This window comes from Ranitomeya variabilis, chromosome 3, assembly GCF_051348905.1.
Source record: "Ranitomeya variabilis isolate aRanVar5 chromosome 3, aRanVar5.hap1, whole genome shotgun sequence".
NCBI classification, from domain to species: domain Eukaryota; kingdom Metazoa; phylum Chordata; class Amphibia; order Anura; family Dendrobatidae; genus Ranitomeya; species Ranitomeya variabilis.
Window position 1 is genome coordinate 254,255,719 of NC_135234.1, and position 23,295 is coordinate 254,279,013.

Below are 23,295 nucleotides of genomic sequence, written 5' to 3' on the forward strand. Positions count from 1 at the left end.
TACACTTGGAAAAATGTGGCACCCCACAGTCCAGTTGCCACGGTGACATTGCCTCCCTCTAAGGGGTGATGTCATGCCTGGAGGCAAGAAGGAAGGTCCCCATGCCAGGTAACACAGTGTACATGTCAATTCCTGCTCCAGGCCAGAAAGGGGAGCTTCCTTATAAATTCAAAGAAGTCAGCCGAGAGCGTAAACAGGGGAGTTGTCATGGAAAAGGGAGCTAGCTGGAGCTCGTGACAGGACAGTGAGAGTGGAGAGTTGGCAGTTGGTCTGTGGAGAGGGAAGGGACAGGAGCAGAGACAAGAGCTCAGGGGAATAAAAACTGCGTATAGCTGACCCCAGAGTGGAGCGCTGATAAAAAGGGACAACAGAGTCCTTGGCTTGGTGGGTTCTGTATGCCCTAACAGCTGAATCTGGAGGGCAGGGGACTGCAAGTTCACTGGCCAAGCCAGACACCTGAATGCACAGTTGAACACCACACGTGGCGTCACGACCAAACACCACATAATTATCCTCCATTTTATGACATGGCCAGAGCAACAGAAACGGATCATGGCCCCATGACCTCCCTCCGTACAACTGTCTGGTCCGATTCTGGGTACCCCATGGCCCTTGCAGGCAGATCATTTTGGCGTCACAAACAGTATTTTCGGAGCCCGGCATAGCCGAGTACTGTGTGCCAGAGCTTTCAAATCACCGCCATAACTGCGTCACACAGTGCACGCGAGCAGAGAGGGGCATGCTGTCGTGGGCGGAGCCAGAAAAAGAACACAAAGCAAAGCCCAGCTCTGATGTCAGCGGGTGAAATGAAGCTGGAGCTGCGCTCGATTTTGAGCAAATGAAAACCATGAAGTCCCGACTTGGAGACCAGAAGGAGCTCAATCCAGCCCATCGGAGAGCAGCTGCTGACAACGGTAAAGGTAAACGGAGCTTGGCTGAGGTTCACTGAGGGAGGGAGAAAATGCCCAACTTGGGTGGAGATTCAGCGGCTGCTGCAACTGCGGTCCCCATAATGCTGTTATCAATGCCATATATACCAGGAGCGGCCTAGTTACCACAGTACTCTGGGGAGTCGCACACCCTGAGCAATTTCAAGGAAATACTATGTAGTTTGTTCAAAGTGTACCCCCTGTCTGAAAGTCAAAAAGTCAAGATCCTCATTGGCCAGGGAAGTAAAGTCCTGGCCAGACACTAATAAAGGAACTATCAAACAAATCTTGGCCAGACTGAAGGACACTTTTGACACCCACACTGCAGCACAGAAAAAAATGAGATTCTTTGGGTGCAAACAAAGGGTGCAGGACAGTATACGGGACTATGCTGTTAACCTTCAGGAGCAGCACAGAGGCAACCAGCAATTACATACCAGCAGGAGGCAGCATCCTTTCCCCAGACCCCTATTGAGACAGACACGCCAACCCAAGATGATGACTGCTGCAGACCTATGTCTCCAGGTCAAGGAACTGACCAAAAGTGTGGCTGCACTCACAAAAACTGTGCAGTTCATACAAGTGGCTCCAAAGAAGAAGATCCAGTTGGCTTCCAGTCCAGATGAGAATAAAGATATATATACAGGTGCTTTTCACAAAATTAGAATATCATCAAAAAGTTCATTTATTTAAAGGGAACCTGTCACCCCCAAAATCGATGAGGAGGTAAGCCCACCGTCATCAGGAGCTTATCTACAGCATTCTGTAATGCTGTAGATAAGCCCACGATGTTACCTGAAAGAGGAGAAAAAGAGGTTATATTATACTCATCCAGGGGCGGTCCCACTGCGGTCCGGTCCGATGGGCGTCTCAGGTCCATTCCGGCGCCTCCTATCTTCATTCCATGACGTCCTCTTCTGGTCTTCACGCTGCAGCTCCGGTGCAGGCATTCTTTGTCTGCCCTGTTGAGGGCAGAGCAAAGTACTGTAGTGTGCAGGCGCCGGGCCTCTCTGACCTTTCCGGCGCCTGCTCACTGCAGTACTTTGCTCTGCCCTCAACAGGGCAAAGTACGCCTGCGCCGGAGCCGCGGCATGAAGACCAGAAGAGGACATCATGAAATGAAGATGGGAGGTGCTGTACCGGACCTGAGATGCCCATCGGAGCAGGACCGCCCCTGGGTGTGTATAATCTAATGTATTTTTCTCCTCTTTCAGGTAACATCGGGGGCTTATCTACAGCATTACAGAATGCTGTAGATAAGCCCCTGATGCCAGGGAGCTTACCTCACCATCGATTTTGGGGGTGACAGGTTCCCTTTAAGTTCTTCATTACAAAAAGTGAGTCTGATATATAGAGTCATTACAGACATGGTGATCTATTTCAAGTGTTTATTTATTTCTGTTTATGTTGATGATTATGGCTTACAGCCAATGAAAACCCAAAAGTCATTATCTCAGTAAATTTGAATACTTTATAACACCAGCTTGAAAAATGATTTTAAAATCCGAAATGTTGGCTTACTGAAATGTATGTTCTTTAAAAGCACTCAATACTTGGTCGGGGCTCCTTTTGCATAAATTACTTCATCAATACATTAAAAACCACAACTGGAGAAAACAAAAAGGAGGAAAAAACCTCCACTATTCTAGAAAAAACACCACAGAAAAACAGGCAAAGGTGCTTACCTGTCTAGGCCTCAAATCAAATGCAATTGATTTGCATCAATACAGAGTAGCATATAGGCGATCAGTCTGTGGCACTGCAGAGGTGTTATGGAAGCCCAGGTTGCTTTGATAGCAGCCCTCAGCTCATCTGCATTGTTGGGTCTGGTGTCTCTCATCTTCCTCTTGACAATACACCATAAATTGTCTATAGGGTTAAGGTCAGGCGAGTTTGCTGGCCAATCAAGCACAGTGATACTGTTGTTTTTAAACCAGGTATTGGTATTTTGGCAGTGTGGACAGGTGTCAGGTCCTGCTGGAGAATGAAATTTCCATGAAATACTGTAACATTTCCTGGTAAACGGCTGCACTGACTTTGGTCTTGATAAAACAAAGTGGACTTACACCAGCAGAAGACATGGCTCACCAAACCATCACTGATTTTGGAAACTTCACACTAGACCTCAAGCAGCTTGGATTCTGTGCCTCTCCACTCTTCCTACAGACTCTGGGACCATGATTTCCAAATAAAATGCAAAATTTACTTTCATCTGAAAACAACACCTTGGACCATTGAGCAAAAGTCCAGCTCTTTTTCTCCTTGGCACAGGTAAGACGCTTCTGGTGTTGTCTATTGGTTATGAGTGGCTTGACACAAGAAATGCGACACTTGTATCCTATGTCCTGGATACATCTGTGTGTGGTGGCCCTTGAAGCAATGACTCCAGCGGCAGTCTATTCCTTGTGAATCTTCCTTAAATTTTTGAATGGCCTTTTTTTAGCAATACTTTCAAGGCCTCAGTTATCCCGGTTGATTGCGCACCTTTTTCTACCACACTTTTTTCATCCACTCAACTTTGCATTATTATTATTATTATTATTATTATTATTTATTATAGCGTCATTTATTCCATGGTGCTTTACATGTTAGGAGGGGTATAAATAATGAAAACAAGTACAATAATCTTAAACAATACAAGTCAGAGGACACTTCCCACGAGGGCTCACAATCTTCAAGCGATGGGTGAGGATACAGTAGGTGAGGGTAGAACCAATTGTGCAGCGGTTTGGTCGATTGGTGATTATTGCAGGTTGTAGTTTTGTCGAAAGAGGTAGGTCTTCGGGTTCTTTTTGAAGGTTTCGATGGTAGGCGAGAGTCTGATATGTTGTGGTAGAGAGTTCCAGAGTAGGGGTGATGCGCGAGAGAAATCTTGTATGCTATTGTGGGAAGAGGAGATAAGAGGGGAGTAGAGAAGGAGATCTTGTGAGGATCGGAGGTTGCGTGCATCGGGAGACGAGGTCACAGATGTATGGTGGAGACAGGCTGTGGATGGCTTTGTATGTCATGGTTAGGGTTTTGCACTGGAGTCTCTGGGAAATGGGGAGTCAGTGAAGGGATTGAGAGAGGGGAGAGTCTGGGGAATAGTGGGGGGGTCAGGTGGATTAGTCGGGCAGCAGAGTTTAGAATAGATTGGAGGGGTGTGAGAGTATTTGAGGGGAAGCCACAGAGCAGGACATTGCAATAGTGAAGGCGGGAGATGATGAGGGCATGGACTAGGGTTTTTGAAGATTCTTGGTTTAGGAATGGACATCTGTTAAGTCAGCAGTCTTCCTCATGATTGTGGAGCCTACTGAAACAGAAAAAAAAACCTTTTTAAATGCTTAGGACGCAGTGGCAGGTGTTTTTTGTTAACTATTCCAATTTACTGAGATATTTGCTAGGTGAAGAGAATGGGGCATCAGACTGCGCTGCTCGCCTGTCAGGATAATGTACCAGAGAAGTCCAAGTAGATGTAATAGAAAATAGACTTTATTTCTACGCGTTTCATGGTGATCACACCACTTCCTCAGGACAGTCTATACGCATACACATACAGAGTCTTGTATTTATAGCAAAAGAAGGCACATGGAGACGCCTTCTTTCAAAAAAACACCACACCCAGTGGGTGGGGAATCCGACTTAAACACATATTCAAACACATATGTACATCATGAAACACACGAAACAATCATAAAATATAATTGAGTATAGAACTTAAAACCATTGCTCATACATGTTAAAATCTAAATACAAAAAAAACACATTAAAAAGAGTAGTAAAGCAAACGAATACCTTTTGCAAGCTGGGGGAGTGCTAGAACCTACGGTATTAAAACATTTATTCTTTGTCAGGACCCTGCTACTGATGTTTTGAACCATTGAGCCATGGGTGAATTTGATTGGATTGTTTTGTTTGGTGGTAGTTTCACAAAAGTCTGTGAAATCAAAGAGATAACAGTGGAAAACAAAAAGAAAAGAAAAAAAAATCCTTGATATCTCTTTTTTCTTTTTTTGCTTCCTTCTCCATAACCCCCCCTTCTCCTCTCTTATAACGTGCAGAGGAATAATGAGCTTCTACAGGGGAACAGAGCAGAATCCATAGAAATATCCAAATCAATTGAACAAATCAGTTGTTTCGTTGAGTCCATGGGGATTTATAGTGTTCAGCTTGTGAATCCAGAAGATCTCTTTTCTGTTGAGAGTCTGGACTCGATTAGGATTATCAAGGGGGACATGGTCAATAGGGATCACCCTGAAGGAGATCCTTTTGTTGTGATATATTGCATAATGCCTGGAAAGACCATGCTGTAAAAATCCTTCTTTTATATTATACCTGTGTGAGTTTATTCTTTTATGCAGCGGTTGCGTTGTCCTGCCCACATATAATTTCTTACATTCACATATAATCACATAGATGACAAAACTGGATTGGCAAGTCAAATGGTATTTGATTTGAAACTCATCTGAATTTCCACTGTCTGATGAAAAAGTTTTTGCATCATGAATGATGCTGGAGCAGCATAGGCATCTCGGGATGCCACATCTATAGGAGCCTTGCCTGGGCTTTTTTGTAGAGGGATTGAGATCCTCTTTTTTCTTTAGCCGGCTGGGGGCCAACATGTTTTTCAATGTTGGGGCCCTTCGAAACGTTATCAGGGGATTGCTGGGAAGAAGCTTCCCCAATATGGGATCATTAAGAGGTATGCCCCAATGTTTTTCCAGAACCAGAAGAATTCTCTTGTTCTGAGCTGAAAAAGTAGTAATAAAATTGAAGCTGAACTTAGTATCAGATGCTGATTTGTTTGTTTTTATATTATTAGAGATTAAGTCTATCTGTTCTATTTTTTTGCTTTCAGAGAAGGCTCTATGGATCAATTTTTTGGGGTAGCTTCTTTCAAGAAGCTAATACAAAATTTATTGCTAAGAAATTCGGAGACATGTTGTCAGAAATTTATAGAATATAAGAACAATTTACATTTTACTCAAAAATATACCTATAAAGAGAAAAATCAGACAAACTGAACATTTTACAGTGGTCTCTTAATTTTTGTCAGAGCTGTATATAAACTTCTCATACCCAGCATATCTTCGGGATCCAGAGGGCCACGGGTGCTCTATACAGCTGTGACCTTTTAAACATCTGATAGATGAATGAAAACTTTTTAGAAAATTCTAATTTTATTCTTATGGTAATAAAGGTTAAATTTTATTTATTCACACTTTACTTCTTTCCCCTTCTATTATTCTGAAGCATGCTGTGTGAAATGCGCTTTGAGTCGGTCGTGCACTAGGAGTCCCCCTTTAGGGTATGTGCACACGTTGCGGATTTGCCTGCGGATTTTTCAGCACTGAATCTGCACCTCTTGGCAGAAAATGCACCTGCGTTTTTCATGCGTTTTTTGCTGCGGATTTGCATGCGTTTTGGAAAGCTTAATAAAGATCTCTTATTGAACAAACCTCCTCATTTACATTTGTCCAACCCACACTCCATTACACACTCAGACAGATAGATAGATCGATCGATAGAAAGATAATAGATAGATAGAATGAGATAGATAGATAGATAGATAGATAGATAGATAGAAGGAATGAGATAGATAGATCTATATATAGGTAGATCTATAGTTACATAGATATATCTATTCATATATCTATCAATAGATATATCTATGGATAGATGTAGAATAAGGACACACCTTCTCATTTAAAGATTTTTCTGTATTTTCATGACTATGAAAATTGTACATTCACACTGAAGGCATCAAAACTATGAATTAACACATGTGGAATTCTATACTTAACCAAAAAGTGTGAAACAACTGAAATTATGTCTTATATTCTAGGTTCTTCAAAAGTAGCCACCTTTTGCTTTGATGACTGCTTTGCACACTCTTGGCATTCTCTTGATGAGCTTCAAGACGTAGTCACCGGGAATGGTTTTCACTTCACAGGTGTGCCCTGTCAGGTTTAATAAGTGGGATTTCTTGCTTTATAAATGGGGTTGGGACCTTCAGTTGTGTTGTGAAGAAGTCTGGTGGATACAGAGCTGATAGTCCTACTGAATAGACTGTTAGAATTTGTATTATGGCAAGAAAAAAGCAGCTAAGTAAAGAAAAACGAGTGACCATCAATACTTTAAGAAATGCAGGTCAGTCAGTCCGAAAAATTGGGCAAACTTTGAAAGTGTCCCCAAGTGCAGTGGCAAAAACCATCAAGCACTACAAAGAAACTGGCTCACATGAGGACCGCCCCAGGAAAGGAAGACCAAGAGTCATCTCTGCTTCTGAGGATAAGTTTATCCGAGTCACCAGCCTCAGAAATCGCAGGTTAACAGCTGCTCAGATTAGAGACCAGGTCAATGCCACACAGAGTTTTAGCAGCAGACACATCTCTACAACAACTTTTAAGAGGAGGCTTTGTGCAGCAGGCCTTCATGGTAAAATAGCTGCTAGGAAACCACTGCTAAGGACAGGCAACAAGCAGAAGAGACTTGTTTGGGCTAAAGAACTCAAGGAATGGACATTAGACCAGTGGAAATCTGTGCTTTGTTTTGATGAGTCCAAATTTGAGATCTTTGGTTCCAACCACCGTGTCTTTGTGCGACGCAGAAAAGGTGAACGGATGGACTCTACATGCCTGGTTCCCATCGTAAAGCATGGAGGAGGAGGTGTGATGGTGTGGGGGAGCTTTGCTTGTGACACTGTTGGGGATTTATTCAAAATTGAAGGCATACTGAACCAGCATGGCTACCATAGCATCTTGCAGCGGCATGCTATTCCATCCTTTTGCTTTTAGTTGGACCATCATTTATTTTTCAACAGCACAATGACTCCAAGCACACTTCCAGGCTGTGTAAGGGCTATTTGACCAAGAAGGAGAGTGATGGGGTGCTATGCCAGATGACCTGGCATCCACAGTCTCCAGACCTGAACCCAATCGAGATGGTTTGGGGTGAGCTGGACTGCAGAGTGAAGGCAAATGGGCCAACAAGTGCTAAGCATCTCTGGGAACTCCTTCAAGATTGTTGGAAGACCATTCCCGGTGACTACCTCTTGAAGCTCATCAAGAGAATGCCAAGAGTGTGCAAAGCAGTCATCAAAGCAAAAGGTGGCTACTTTGAAGAACCTAGAATATAAGACATAATTTCAATTGTTTCACACTTTTTTGTTAAGTATATAATTCCACATGTGTTAATTCATAGTTTTGATGCCTTCAGTGTGAGGCTATGTGCACACATTCAGGATTTATTGCAGAAAATTCCTGAGAAAAACCTGAAATTTTCTGCAAGAAATCTACAAAAAAATCTGCATGCTTTTTTGTGCGTTTTTACCGCATTTTTGGTGCGTTTTTTTCCGGACATTTCCCAATGCATTTTATAGTGGGAAATCCGCAAAAAAATCCACAAAATTAATGAACATGCTGCGTTTTTACCGCGATGCGTTTTTTTCACGGAAAAAATGCATCATGTGCACAAAAATTGCGGAATTCATTCTAAATGATGGGATGCTTAATGTATGCTGCTTTTTTGCAGTTTTATAACGTTTTTAGAGCGAAAAAATGCGAAAAACCGCGAAAAATCAGCAACTTGTGCACACAGCCTGAATGTACAATTTTCATAGTCATGAAAATGCAGAAAAATCTTTAAATGAGAAGGTGTCCAAACTTCTGGTCTGTACTGTATGTGCTGTATGTTGTATGCACTGTATGTACTGTATGTAGTATGTACTGTATGTTGTATGTACTGTAAGTTGTATGTACTGTATGTAGTATGTACTGTATGTTGTATCTACTGTATGCACTGTATGTACTGTATGCTGTATGTTGTATGTACTGTATGTACTGAATGTTGTATGTACTGTATGTACTGTATGTTGTATGTAGTATGTACTGTCTGTGCTGTATAGTATGTATGTGTGTTTTTTGTTATTGTTTTTTTACATTCAGCACATTAGCCGGATGATGGGACTACTACTGTCCCATCATTGGCAAATGTGTCACTCACTGTGACTGTAGCAGGCATAGCCGGATTGGACTTGTAATCCCATGGGACGAAACCTGCACAGACACACACACACACCTGCACAGCCCTGGACAGCGCTACACAGACCTCTGGACAGCGCCACACAGCCCCGGACAGACCCCCGGATGCCCCGGACAGTGCCACACAGACCCCTGGACACCCCGGATAGCACCACACAGATCCCAGGACAGCCCGGACAGCGCCACACAGACCCCCGGACAGCGCCACACAGACCCCCGGTCAGCCCGCAGACCCCCCGGCAGACCCCACCCGCACACACATATACACACACACAGTCACCACCCACACTCCACCCACAAACTTCCCTCCCGGGCCGCAGCGTTTCTCGCACCCACATCCGCAGCAAAACCACTGATATTTTTTACATATGCGGTTTTGCTGCGGATGTGCCTGACTCAATGCAAGTCAATTGGTGCAGAAGTGCTGCAGATTTGCACAAAGAATTGACATGCTGCAGAAAAACACCGCTGCGTTTCCACGCGTTTTTTTCCTCAGCATGTGCACAGCGGATTTGGTTTTCCATAGATTTACATGGTACTGTACACCACATGGAAAACTGCTGAGATCTGCAGCGTCAAAAACGCTGTGGATCCACGGGTAAATCCGCAATGCGTGCACATAGCCTCACTATAGTTGGTACCATTCATTTGACCATGCTGGAACATTAATTAAATTATATTTGGGTGCTTTTCTCTGCTGTATGTTATTCCATTCACTACTTTATATATGTTGGATGTTTAGCATTACTACACTGCTCAAAGAAATAAAGGGAACACTTAAACAACAGAATATAACTCCAAGTAAATCAAACTTCTGTGAAATCAAACTCTCCACTTAGGAAGCAACATTGATTGACAATCAATTTCACATGCTGTTGTGCAAATGGAATAAACGAGTGGTTCTGCAGGTGGGAACCACAGACCACATCTCAGTACCAATGCTTTCTTGGCTGATGTTTTGGTCACTTTTGAATGTTGGTTGTGCTTTCACACTCATGGTATCATGAGACGGACTCTACAACCCACACAAGTGGCTCAGGTAGTGCAGCTCATCCAGGATGGCACATCAATGCGAGCTGTGGCAAGAAGGTTTGCTGTTTCTGTCAGCATGGTGTCCAGAGTCTGGAGGCGCTACCAGAAGACAGGACAGCACACCAGGAGACTTGGAGGGGGCCATAGAAGGGCAACAACCCAGCAGCTGGACCGCTACCTCCGCATTTGTGCAAGGAGGAACAGGAGAAGCACTGCCAGAGCCCTGCAAAATGACCTCCAGCAGGCCAGAAATGTGCATGTGTCTGCACAAACGGTTAGAAACTGACTCCATGAGTTGGGCTGAGGGCCCGACGTCCACAGATAGGGGTTGTGCTCACAGCCCAACACTGTGCAGGGCGCTTGGCAATTGCCACAGAACACCAGGACGTGACATAGTCTGGAGACGCCATGGAGAGCGATCTGCTGCCTGCAACCTCCTTCAGCATGACCAGTATGGCAGTGGGTCAGTAATGGTGTGGGGTGGCATTTCTTTGGAGGGTTGCACTGCCCTCCATCTGCTCATCAGAGGTAGCCTGACTGCCATTAGGTACTGAGATGAGATCCTCAGACCCCTTGTGAGACTATATGCTGGTGTGGTTGGCCCTGGGTTCCTCCTAATGCAGGACAATGCCAGACCTCATGTGGCTGGAGTGTGTCAGCAGTTCCCGCAAGATGAAGGCATTGAAGCTATGAACTGGCCCACCCGTTCCCCAGATCTTAATCTGATTGAGCACATCTAGGACATCATGTCTCGCTCCATCCACCAACGTCACGTTGCACCACAGACTGTCCAGGAGTTGGCGGTTGATTTAGTCCAGGTCTGGGAGGAGATCCCTCATGAGACTATCCGCCGCCTCATCAGGAGCATGCCCAGGCATTGTACAGTAGTGAGGTCATACAGGCACGTGGAGGCCACACACAATACTGAGCATCTTTTCCTTTTCATGAGGCATTTCCACTGAAGTTGTATCAGCCTGTAAACTGATTTTCCACTTTGATTTTGAGTATCATTTCAAATCCATGGGATATTCATTTTCATTTACATTGATAATTATGTTTTATTATTCTGAACACATTCCACTATGCAATGAATACAAATTTGCAACTGGAATATTTCATTCAGAGATATCTAGGAAGTGGTATATTAGTGTTCCCTTTATTTTTTTGAGCAGCGTATGTTAATTTATGCTTATTGATTATAATCAGTAAGTTATATAATTATAGCTGGTACCTCTCTGTACTGTATGTACTTGTATCTTATTATTATTACTGGTATCATTCACCTTTCACTACTGCATCTTCTTTTTTATTTATATTTACTTAATTTGCTTACTCATTATTTCTTCATGTATGCCCTTCTGCATTGTGCCATCCCTTGGGGTCTCTAACTGTCACACAGGTTGGCACTCTTATGGGAATTGTTGCAATATACCATTACTGTCTCCTCTGCAATAATTCTCTCATAAACCCCTCAGTAGTAGAACTGGAAGTCCCAGCATTGTCTACTTATTCCTTCATGCAGCAACTCTGTGGTCACCCAGGAAACCAGCTTAGGGCTTCAGCTTTCAGATAACTGGGAGTGAGGGTGGCAGGATGCTCTTCTTTGGTTGACCAGGAGGCTGTGGACATCTCATGGTAACTTGGCTAGTGTGCAGATGGGATACTGCTCCAGAATTATCTCCTCTCCTCACACACTGAGCTGCTGGGCTGTCAGCCCTCTCTATGTGCCACTGTTCTGTTCTCTCTAATGTTGCGCTCTCAGCCGCCTTCAATGGAGGAGAATACACATCTCTGTGGCCAGTTAGTTCTTCCCTTCTTGCCAAGCTTGCTCAGACAATCAGTCTTTTCCTCTTCTACTCCTTTTTCAAGTTGCAAGCTGGAGCAAAGGCTGTGCTGTGAATTGTTGTGTGAGGCAATAAAGCAAAGGAAGCCTTAATGTCTGCTACCGTGAAACCCTGTTTGTTCCCATCTTCAACAGTCTCTGTACACCATGCTCCCCTTGCAGAGGGTTATAACTACGTAAATACTCCTCCTAGTTATTCATTTTAAGACATCTCTTTTTTGAAATGGGTGAAGAAACCAAAATGGAAATTAAGTACCAATTGTATGCTTATATACCTGTAATTGAGAAAATTTACTGATATTCGTAAGTCTTGGGCTGTCTGTCACATTTGGATACAACCATTGAGCTACGAAAGTTTGCTTAGTATTGCTGCTACATTGCAGCGCTACAGAAGGGGACAGGATCGCATTGTGACACCTAAACTACCACGACAAGCAAGTCACCAAATATCCAGTCGAGTCTGATCATTTGCTTGTTGCTGGCACTGTATTATAGGAGTTACAATGGTGCCCACTCGCTTCTATAACACTGCAATGTAGCAGCGATAATAAGCGAACTTTGGACACAGAATAATTTGCCATGTAGCCCGACCCAGATGCAAAGTGTGCACAGTGCAATATCCTCTTCTGGTACCCAGATTCCAAATCGCAGTAACAATTAGCATATTGAAGGCAAAGATTGTATTAAAATAACTTCATGTTTAATCAATATTTAACCTATGTATAATTTTGCATTTTATCAAATATAAAAGTGCAAAGTATAACCACATTATCCTTCTGGAAGAGAGCAGCATTGAGTCACAATTTCACTAGTTTCACACAGGTACCCATATAATCCATGGCTAGCATCAGTTATGTCATATAACATATGCCTATATAACAAGTCTCCTTTTTCGCCTCTTTCCCGGGATGTCTTTTTCAGCTACAATTTCTGTGAAACATCTCAGTACTTCAAAGTAAAGCATAAATGTTTGTAATGAAGAAAGCCGTTCTCTGATTCCAGGCTGAATGAATCAAGTGTCACATTTTTTTTTTAAGGCAATATACTGTATCATAAAAATTTGAGTCACACAAACCAATGTTTTCCAATTATAATATTGCAAAATAGTTTGTCTTCCTATATCATTCACCCATCTTCCAGTTTTAGGAAAATGCTGCTTAAAAGGGTAGTTCTATAAAAAATTTGCCACTTTTCACCACTGTTCTTAGTACTGATGGAGATCTCGGCAGTCAGTCTGCATTTGTCATATACAGTATATTCTGCATATAGGTAATGAATGTTGTTTTTGAGACTACTATTTTATTTACATACTTTATGATACAAAGACTCATTTTTTTATCTCTGTATACTGTCAGTGAATGACGATATCTTTATTTGGTGACTGAAAATCTTATTGCCAACGTTCCACCCCTCAGCTTGTCTGGGATGCAGTTACTGACAGCTCAACTGTCCAATCTAATGTAGGGTCTTGCTGAAGCTGTCAGTACTTTGGTTGACAGCTCAGTCGTCCAGTCTGGTGCAGGAGTGTGCTTAGCTATTGGCTTCTTGATTTACAGCTTGGCCATACAATCTGAGACTGGGAGGTGTTGCGCTGCCTTCAGGTGTTCCATGAACAAGGTGATTACCTAGCTGCTTAAGCTGCTTAGCTGGGCTGTCAGTCCCAGATGTCTGCCAGATGAAGATTAAGCTATGGGTGGATTGTTTCTCTGTGCCTTGTACTTTGCGTGTGGATATTTTTGCTGCCTGAACCTTGGACCTTATTCTGACCATCCATTTTGCCTAGCCCCTTTGCTCTGATCTGTTATCCTCTTGGTGTTCTGACCTCAGACCATACTTGACTACACTTTTTGTCTCTACCTTCTGTTTATGACTTATCCTCCTGGCTCTTGACCTTGGACTCCTTGACTACCCTGACTCATGACTTGTCTGTGAGAAGTTATTCAGCATCACACTTATGAAGACCTACTCATCTTCAGAACTTATGACCCCCATACAGTTTAGATGAAAGTCTTCTAAGCTTCTTAATTTCAGCTGACCATCTGATATGTATAATGGGTTTCTAACTCTTCCTTGACAGATGGTATAGGGGGAAAGAACGATTGGGAAGTTGAAATTTCAAAACATGAACCTTTTGTTTTCACGGAAGATAAGTAGCTGCCATAGGCGTCCGTCAGTGTCTTACTATCTATCTCACTTGAATAGACCCCCCTCTTATCTTTCCGGACTACCCCATACACATGAACGGCTGGGGCAATCGGGAGAGATAGCTATCTTGTATATGTCCAGCTTATGAAGAGGTTCCAGTTCTATTTAATCCCATCTTTTCCTCTAGGACTGAAGAAAATGTTTTGTAATGTTTCATTTTACTTTACGATTAACATACACACACATTCACTTCTTGCTGTTATATGTAGCTTTTATTTGATAACACAATATATTTTTTTATCCAGATGTTTGCCATACCATCTGCGTGGGGTGGCAGCATATTTCCTACTTATAATTTGGAACCTCCTCATTATGATGGCATTGAGTGCTTAGCAGTGCAGGATAACATCTTATGCAGTGGTTCCAGAGACAATGGTGTTAAGAAATGGGATATTCAGCGGCATGAGCTCATACAGGTAAGTTTTGGAATCAACTAACTTCTGCAAATGTCTTAATCTATGTTGCATGACTAACCTTTACAACAGTATAAGCATAAATTCCTGTAGTTTATAGTTGTCTGGCTGGGATATGTGAAACACTTTTGGAAATTAGTTTAATCTGTAAAAGCTTTGTGTGTGCCTAAACACCACATAAAAAATATACTACTATTCTCATGCTGCAAGCTAACCCGAGCTATACAGCAACTTATAAGTGTACAGTGTGATTTGTCTTTGGGAGAATTCACATGTGGCAGATTTGTTGTAGATATTTATTTTCATGACTGTTTGAAAAATAAAGTGGAATCTGATTGTTTTTAATCCATGTGGCTAGATTTAAAGGGAATCTGTCACCAAGGTTTTGCTACCTCATCTGAGAGCAGCATAATGTAGGAAAAGAGACCTTGATTCCAACAATGTATCATTTACTTTATGGGAGCAGCAATTGTTATACAATCAGAGTTTATAGCTGAAGTGGAACTCAGAAAGCTAAAAACCGCCCACACAACAGTTTTCTGTGTACATTGTGAATTGACAGTAAGCTGATAGAGATGGGCGAACCTGAATTGTAAAGTTCAGCCCCGTACCAAACACCTACTGTTCAGGCACGAACACTGAACACGGACTTCAAGAGTACATCTATGTTACTGTTCGGGTTCGGCTCCCCGAACATCGGGTGTTTGCTGCATGACAATGCAACAAACACTGCTTATGAACGGCGGTAAAATCATCACCGCCAGTCAGACAGCCGCGGTTCCCAAGCTGTCAAATGACAGCATGAACCCGCAGCTTTGATCGGAGGTATAAAGTTTACCTCCGGTCATTGGTGTTGGCTGATGGGATTAAACAATTGGTTCAGGACCCAACAAGAAGGGGGGCACTGCTAGACCTAATATTAACCAACAGGCCAGACCACATATCAAATATAAGGGTTGGGGGGTCACTTGGTGAATAGTGATCACAAAATAATAAGTTTTCATGTCTCCTTTAATAAGATGTGTAGTAGAGGGGTTACAAGGACACTAAACTTCAGGGGGGCAAATTTCCAATGGCTGAGAGATGATCTTAGTGCAATTAACTGGGACAATGTCCGGAGACATAAAAATACACAAAGAAAATGGGAGACGTTTATTAGCATCCTGGATAGGACCTGGGCACAGTATATACCGTAAGGGAATAAACATACTAGAAATAGGAGGAAACCAATATGGCTAAATAGAGCTGTAAGGGGTGCAATAAGTGACAAAAAGAAAGCATTTAGAGAATTAAAGGAAGTAGGTAGTGATGAGGCATTAAATAAATACAGACAATTAAATAAATTCTGTAAAAAAGCAAATCAAGGCAGCTAAGATTGAGACAGAGAGACTCATTGCCAGAGAGAGTAAAAATAATCTCAAAATATTCTTTAACTACGTAAATAGTAAGAAACTAAAAAATGATAGTGTTGGCCCCCTTAAAAATAGTCTGGGTGAAATGGTGGATGAGGATGAGGAAAAAGCCAATATGCTAAATGACTTTTTTTCATCAGTATTTACACAAGAAAATGGCAGACAATATGATCAGTGATAACAAAAATTCCCCATTAAGTGTCACCTGCTTAACCCAGCAGGAAGTACGTCGCCGTCTAAAAATCACTAAAATTGACAAATCTCCGGGCCCAGATGGGATACATCCCCGAGTACTGCAGGAATTAAGTACAGTCATTGATAGACCATTATTTTTAATCTTTAAAGACTCCATAATAACAGGGTCTGTACCACAGGACTGGCGTATAGCAAATGTGGTGCCAATATTCAAAAAGGGGACAAAAACTGAACTCGGAAATTATAGGCCAGTAAGCTTAACCTCTACTGTGGGTAAAATCCTGGAGGGCATTCTAAGAGATGCTATGCTGGAATATATGAAGAGGAATAACCACATGACCCAATACCAACATTGGTTTACTAGGGACCGTTCCTGTCAGACTAATCTCATCAATTTCTATGAAGAGGTAAGTTACGGACTGGACCAAGGGAACCCAGTGGACGTGGTATATATGGACTTTTCAAAAGCTTTTGATACGGTGCCACACAAAAGGTTGATACATAAAATGAGAATAATGGGGATAGGGGAAAATATGTGTAAGTGGGTTAAGAGCTGGCTCAGGGATAGGAAACAAAGGGTGGTTATTAATGGAGCACACTCAGACTGGGTCGCGGTTAGCAGTGGGGTACCACAGGGGTCAGTATTGGGCCCTCTTCTTTTTAACATATTTATTAATGATCTTGTAGGGGGCATACAGAGTGGAATTTCAATATTTGCAGATGACACTAAACTCTGCAGGGTAATCAATACAGAGGAGGACAATTTTATATTACAGGATGATTTATGTAAACTAGAAGCTTGGGCTGATAAATGGCAAATGAGCTTTAATAGGGATAAATGTAAGGTCATGCACTTGGATAGAAGTAATAAGTTGTATAACTGTGCTTAACCCCTTCACCCCCAAGGGTGGTTTGCACGTTAATGACCGGGCCAATTTTTACAATTCTGACCACTGTCCCTTTATGAGGTTATAACTCTGGAACGCTTCAACGGATCTTGGCGATTCTGACATTGTTTTCTCGTGACATATTGTACTTCATGATAGTGGTAAAATTTCTTTGATATTACCTGCGTTTATTTGCAAAAAAAATGGAAATTTGGCGAAAATTTTGAAAATTTTGCAATTTTCCAACTTTGAATTTTTATGCCCTTAAATCACAGAGATATGTCACACAAAATACTTAATAAGTAACATTTCCCACATGTCTACTTTACATCAGCACAATTTTGGAACCAAAATTTTTTTTTGTTAGGGAGTTATAAGGGTTAAAAGTTGACCAGCAATTTCTCATTTTTACAACACCATTTTTTTTTAGGGACCACATCTCATTTGAAGTCATTTTGAGGGGTCTATATGATAGAAAATACCCATGTGTGACACCATTCTAAAAACTGCACCCCTCAAGGTGCTCAAAACCATATTCAAGAAGTTTATTAACCCTTCTGGTGCTTCACAGGAATTTTTGGAATGTTTAAATAAAAATGAACATTTAACTTTTTTTCACAAAAAATTTACTTCAGCTCCAATTTGTTTTATTTTACCAAGGGTAACAGGAGAAAATGGACCCCAAAAGTTGTTGTACAATTTGTCCTGAGTACGCCGATACCCCATATGTGGGGGTAAACCACTGTTTGGGCGCATGACAGAGCTCGGAAGCGAAGGAGCGCCATTTGACTTTTCAATGCAAAATTGACTGGAATTGAGATGGGACGCCATGTTGCGTTTGGGGAGCCCCTGATGTGCCTAAACATTGAAACCCCCCACAAGTGACACCATTTTGGAAAGTAGACCCCCTAAGGAACTTATCTAGAGGTGTGGTGAGCACTTTGACCCACCAAGTACTTCACAGAAGTTTATAATGCAGAACCGTAAAAGTAAAAAATCATATTTTTTCACAAAAATTATTTTTCGCCCCCAATTTTTTATTTTCCCAAGGGTAAGAGAAGAAATTGGACACCAAAAGTTGTTGTACAATTTGTCCTGAGTACGCTGATACCCCATATGTGGCGGATAAACCACTGTTTGGGCGCATGGGAGAGCTCGGAAGGGAAGTAGCACCGTTTGACTTTTCAATGCAAAATTGACAGGAATTGAGATGGGACGCCATGTTGCGTTTGGAGAGCCACTGATGTGCCTAAACATTGAAACCCCCCACAAGTGACACCATTTTGGAAAGTAGACCCCCTAAGGAACTTATCTAGATGTGTTTTGAGCGCTTTGACCCACCAAGGGCTTCACAGAAGTTAATAATGCAGAGCCGTAAAAATAAAACAAAAATTTTTTCCCACAAAAATTATTTTTTTAGCCCCCAGTTTTGTATTTTCCCGAGGGTAGCAGGAGAAATTGGACCCCAAAATCTGTTGTCCAAGTTGTCCTGAGTGCTATGATACCCCATATGTGGGGGGAAACCACCGTTTGGACGCATGGAAGGGCTCGGAAGTGAAGGAGCGCCATTTGGAATGCAGACTTAGATGGAATGGTCTGCAGGCGTCACATTGCGTTTGCAGAGCCCCTAATGTACCTAAACAGTAGAAACCCCCCACAAGTGACACCATGTTGGAAAGTAGACCCCCTAAGGAACTTATCTAGATGTGTGGTGAGCGCTTTGACCCACCAAGGGCTTCAAAGAAGTTTATAATGCAGAGCCGTAAAAATAAAACAAAAATTTTTTCCCACAAAAATTATTTTTCAGCCCCCAGTTTTGTATTTTCCCGAGGGTAACAGGAGAAATTGGACCCCAAAAGTTGTTGTCCAATTTCTCCTGAGTGCGCTGATACCCCATATGTGGGGGGAACCACCGTTTGGATGCATGGGAGGGCTCGGAAGGGAAGGAGCGCCATTTGGAATGCAGACTTAGATGGAATCGTCTGCAGGCGTCACATTGCGTTTGCAGAGCCCCTAATGTACCTAAACAGTAGAAGCCCCGCACAAGTGACCCCATTTTGGAAACTAGACCCCCCAAGGAACTTATCTAGATGTGTTGTAAGAACTTTGAACCCCCAAGTGTTTCACTACAGTTTATAACGCAGAGCCGTGAAAATAAAAAATCCTTTTTTTCCCACAAAAATTATTTTTTAGCCCCCAGTTTTGTATTTTCCCAGGGGTAACAGGAGAAATTGGACCCCAAAGGTTGATGTCCTATTTGTCCTGAGTACGCTGATACCCCATATGTTGGGGTAAACCCCTGTTTGGGCACACGGGAGAGCTCGGAAGGGAAGCAGCACTGTTTTACTTTTTCAACGCAGAATTGGCTGGAATTGAGATCGGACGCCATGTCGCGTTTGGAGAGCCCCTGATGTGCCGAAACAGTGGAAACCCCCCAATTATAACTGAAACCCTAATCCAAACACACCTCTAACCCTAATCCCAACCCTATTCCCAACCGTAAATGTAATCTAAACCCTAACCGTAACTTTAGCCCCAACCCTAACCCTAACTTTAGCCCCAACCCTAACTGTAGCCTTAACCCTAGCCCCAACCCTAGCCCTAACCCTAGCCCTAATGGGAAAATGGAAATAAATACATTTTTTTTATTTTTCCCTAACTAAGGGGGTGATGAAGGGGGGTTTGATTTACTTTTATAGCGAGTTTTTTAGCGGATTTTTATGATTGGCAGCCGTCACACACTGAAAGACGCTTTTTATTGCAAAAAATATTTTTTGCGTTACCACATTTTGAGAGCTATAAATTTTCCATATTTTGGTCCACAGAGTCATGTGAGGTCTTGTTTTTTGCGGGACGAGTTGTCGTTTTTATTGGTAACATTTTTGGGCACGTCACATTTTTTGATCGCTTTTTATTCCGATTTTTGTGAGGCAGAATGACCAAAAACCAGCTATTCATGAATTTCTTTTGGGGGAGGCGTTTATACCGTTCCGCGTTTGGTAAAATTGATAAAGCAGTTTTATTTTTCGGGTCAGTACGATTACAGCAATATCTCATTTATATCATTTTTTTATGTTTTGGTGCTTTTATACGATAAAAACTATTTTATGGAAAAAATAATTATTTTTGCATCGCTTTATTCTCAGGACTATAACTTTTTTATTTTTTTGCTGATCATGCTGTATGGTGGCTCGTTATTTGCGGGACAAGATGACGCTTTCAGCGGTACCATGGTTATTTATATCTGTCTTTTTGATCGCGTGTTATTCCACTTTTTGTTCGGCGGTATGATAATAAAGCGCTGTTTTTTGCCTCGTTTTTTTTTTTTCTTACGGTGTTTACTGAAGGGGTTAACTAGTGGGCCAGTTTTATAGATCGGGTCGTTACGGACGCGGCGATACTAAATATGTGTACTTTTATTGTTTTTTTTTTTTATTTAGGTAAAGAAATGTATTTATGGGAATAATATATATTTTTTTTTCATTATTTTGGAATATTTTTTTTTATTTTTTTTTACACATTTGGAAATTTTTTTTTTTACTTTTTTACTTTGCCCCAGGGGGGGACAATACAGATCGGTGATCTGCCAGTTTGCATAGCACTCTGACAGATCACCGATCTGCGAGAAGTGCAGGCTGCTTCACAGTGCCTGCTCTGAGCAGGCTTCTGTGAAGCCACCTCCCTCCCTGCAGGACCCGGATCCGCGGCCATCTTGGATCCGGGTCTGGAGCAGGCAGGGAGGGAGGTAAGACCCTCGCAGCAACGCGATCACATCGCGTTGCTGCGGGGGGCTCAGGGAAGCCCGCAGGGAGCCCCCTCCCTGCGCGATGCTTCCCTGCACCGCCGGCACATCGCGATCATGTTTGATCGCGGTGTGCCGGGGGTTAATGTGCCGGGGGCGGTCCGTGACCGCTCCTGGCACATAGTGCCGGATGTCAGCTGCGATAGGCAGCTGACACCCGGCCGCGATCGGCCGCGCTCCCCCCGTGAGCGCGGCCGATCGGCTATGACGTACTATCCCATCGAGGGTCAGATAGGCCCAGGTCACCTCGACGGGATAGTACGTCTAAGGTCACAGAGGGGTTAATTCTAAAACTCTGGGCAAAACCGTCAATGAAAAAGACCTGGGAGTATGGGTGGATGACAAACTCACATTTAGTGGCCTGTGTCAGGCAGCTGCTACAAAGGCAAATAAAATAATGGGATGCATTAAAAGAGGCATAGATGCTCATGAGGAGAACATAATTTTACCTCTATACAAGTCACTAGTTCGACCACACTTAGAATACTGTGTACAGTTCTGGTCTCCGGTGTATAAGAAAGACATAGCTGAACTAGAGCGGGTGCAGAGAAGAGCGACCAAGGTTATTAGAGGACTGGGGGGTCTGCAATACCAAGATAGGTTATTACACTTGTGGCTATTTAGTTTGGAAAAACGAAGGCTAAGGGGTGATCTTATGTTAATGTATAAATATATGAGGGGACAGTACAAAGACCTTTCTGATGATCTTTTTAATCATAGACCTGAGACAGGGACAAGGGGGCATCCTCTACGTCTGGAGAAAAGAAGGTTTAAGCATAATAACAGACGCGGATTCTTTACTGTAAGAGCAGTGAGACTATGGAACTCTCTGCCGTATGATGTTGTAATGCCTTTTTTTAAAAGTACAATGTTACAGGGTATATATACTAGATTCCTTGTTAGGGTGTTGATCCAGGGAACTAATCTGATTGCCGTATGTGGAGTCGGGAAGGAATTTTTATCCCCAATGTGGAGCTTACTCTTTGCCACATGGGTTTTTTTTGCCTTCCTCTGGATCAACATGTTAGGGCATGTTAGGTTAGGCTATGGGTTGAACTAAATGGACTTAAAGTCTTCCTTCAACCTTAAAAACTATGTTACTGCTCCCATCAGCTGACGCCTGCTGCCGCTAATATCAGTGAGAGCAAGAAAGTGCAGCTGAGGGGAGAATTCATCAGCCGACACCTGTGCTGTAAATAAATAATAAAAAAAAAACCTGATGTGGGTTCCCTTTTATTTTTGATAACTAGCCAGGCAAAACTCACAGCTGGGGGCTGCAACCCTCAGCTGTCAGCTTCGGCAAGGCTGGTTATCAAGAATAAAGGGGTCTCCACTCTGATTTTTTAAATTATTTAAATAAATGAACAATAATAAAAAAGCTGGTGTGGGGTCCCCCCATTTTTGACAACCAGCCTTGCTAAAGCAGACAGCTGAGGTCTAGTATTCTCAGGCTGGTAATGAGCCATGGATATTGGCACCCACCAGCCTAAAATTAGCAGCCCACAGCCACCCAAAAAAACACATCTATTAGATGTGCCAATTCTGGTGCTTTGCTTGGCTCTTCCCACTTGTCCTGTATCATTGGCAAGTGGGATTCATATTTGTGGGGTTGATGTCACCTTTTTATTATCCGGTGACATCAAGCTCATGGCCTAGTAATGGAGAGGCATCTAAAAGACACCTATCCATTAGTAATCCTATATTTGTATGGTAAATAAAAACACAGCAATAATAAAGTCTTTAATTTGAAATAAAACAAAACACACTTTTACTTTTTTATTTAAAAATAACAAACACAGTTGTACTCACCTACCACCCATTTCATTCAATCCCTCGTCTCCTGTAATAAAACAAAAATAAAAAAACAACAGTATCCCTCACCTGTCTGTTGTTCTGTTACATGCTGTAATCCATATCTGGGGGATAAACCATTTTCAATCTGGATGGTGCCAAGATGCGACTATCCAGGCTGAGAACCATCAAGAGCAGAATCAGTGACCAATGGTGACATTGTTGAGGTTACTGCTGGTCATTGAGTCTGTGTTCTCAGCTGGGACAATGCACATGACAGCGTCCAAACACTGGATGTTCGGGCCCCCCATTCAAGCAAACTCAAGTCTACTTTTTGTAACTGTTCGGCCGGACCCCCCAGACACGAACATCCAGGTGTCCGCCCATCTCTATAAGCTGATTATCAAAGGAAAGGGTGGAGTCAGACAACTGCTCACATGAGCACCAGTGATAATGTCCTGGTGATAAAACCTTCATTGTTTGTAAACAACAACCCACAGACTGATAATGACATATCAGTGAAATCTGTGTCTCAGCCCCTACCTTACAGTTGTGCTCAAAAGTATACACACCCCAGCAGAATTTTTGCTTTTTTGGCCTTTTTTTTAGAGAATATGAATGATAACACCAAAACTTTTTCTCCACTCATGGTTAGTGGTTGGGTGAAGCCATTTATTTCCAAACTACTGTGTTTTCTCTTTTTAAATCATAATGACAACCCAAAACATCCCGATGACCCTGATCAAAAGTTTACGTACCCTGGTG

General features: G+C 42.5%; 1 protein-coding gene across 2 annotated transcripts in view; it reads left to right on the plus strand.

Annotated features, from left to right (window-relative positions):
• KIF21B (kinesin family member 21B) overlaps positions 1–23,295 on the plus strand; it is a 637,471-nt gene that overhangs the window by 568,565 nt on the left and 45,611 nt on the right. For both annotated transcript variants that reach the window (XM_077295392.1, XM_077295391.1), the window contains exon 33: positions 14,276–14,446. In XM_077295392.1, the coding sequence (XP_077151507.1) occupies positions 14,276–14,446 (171 nt within the window). The remainder of the gene's footprint in view (positions 1–14,275; positions 14,447–23,295) is intronic.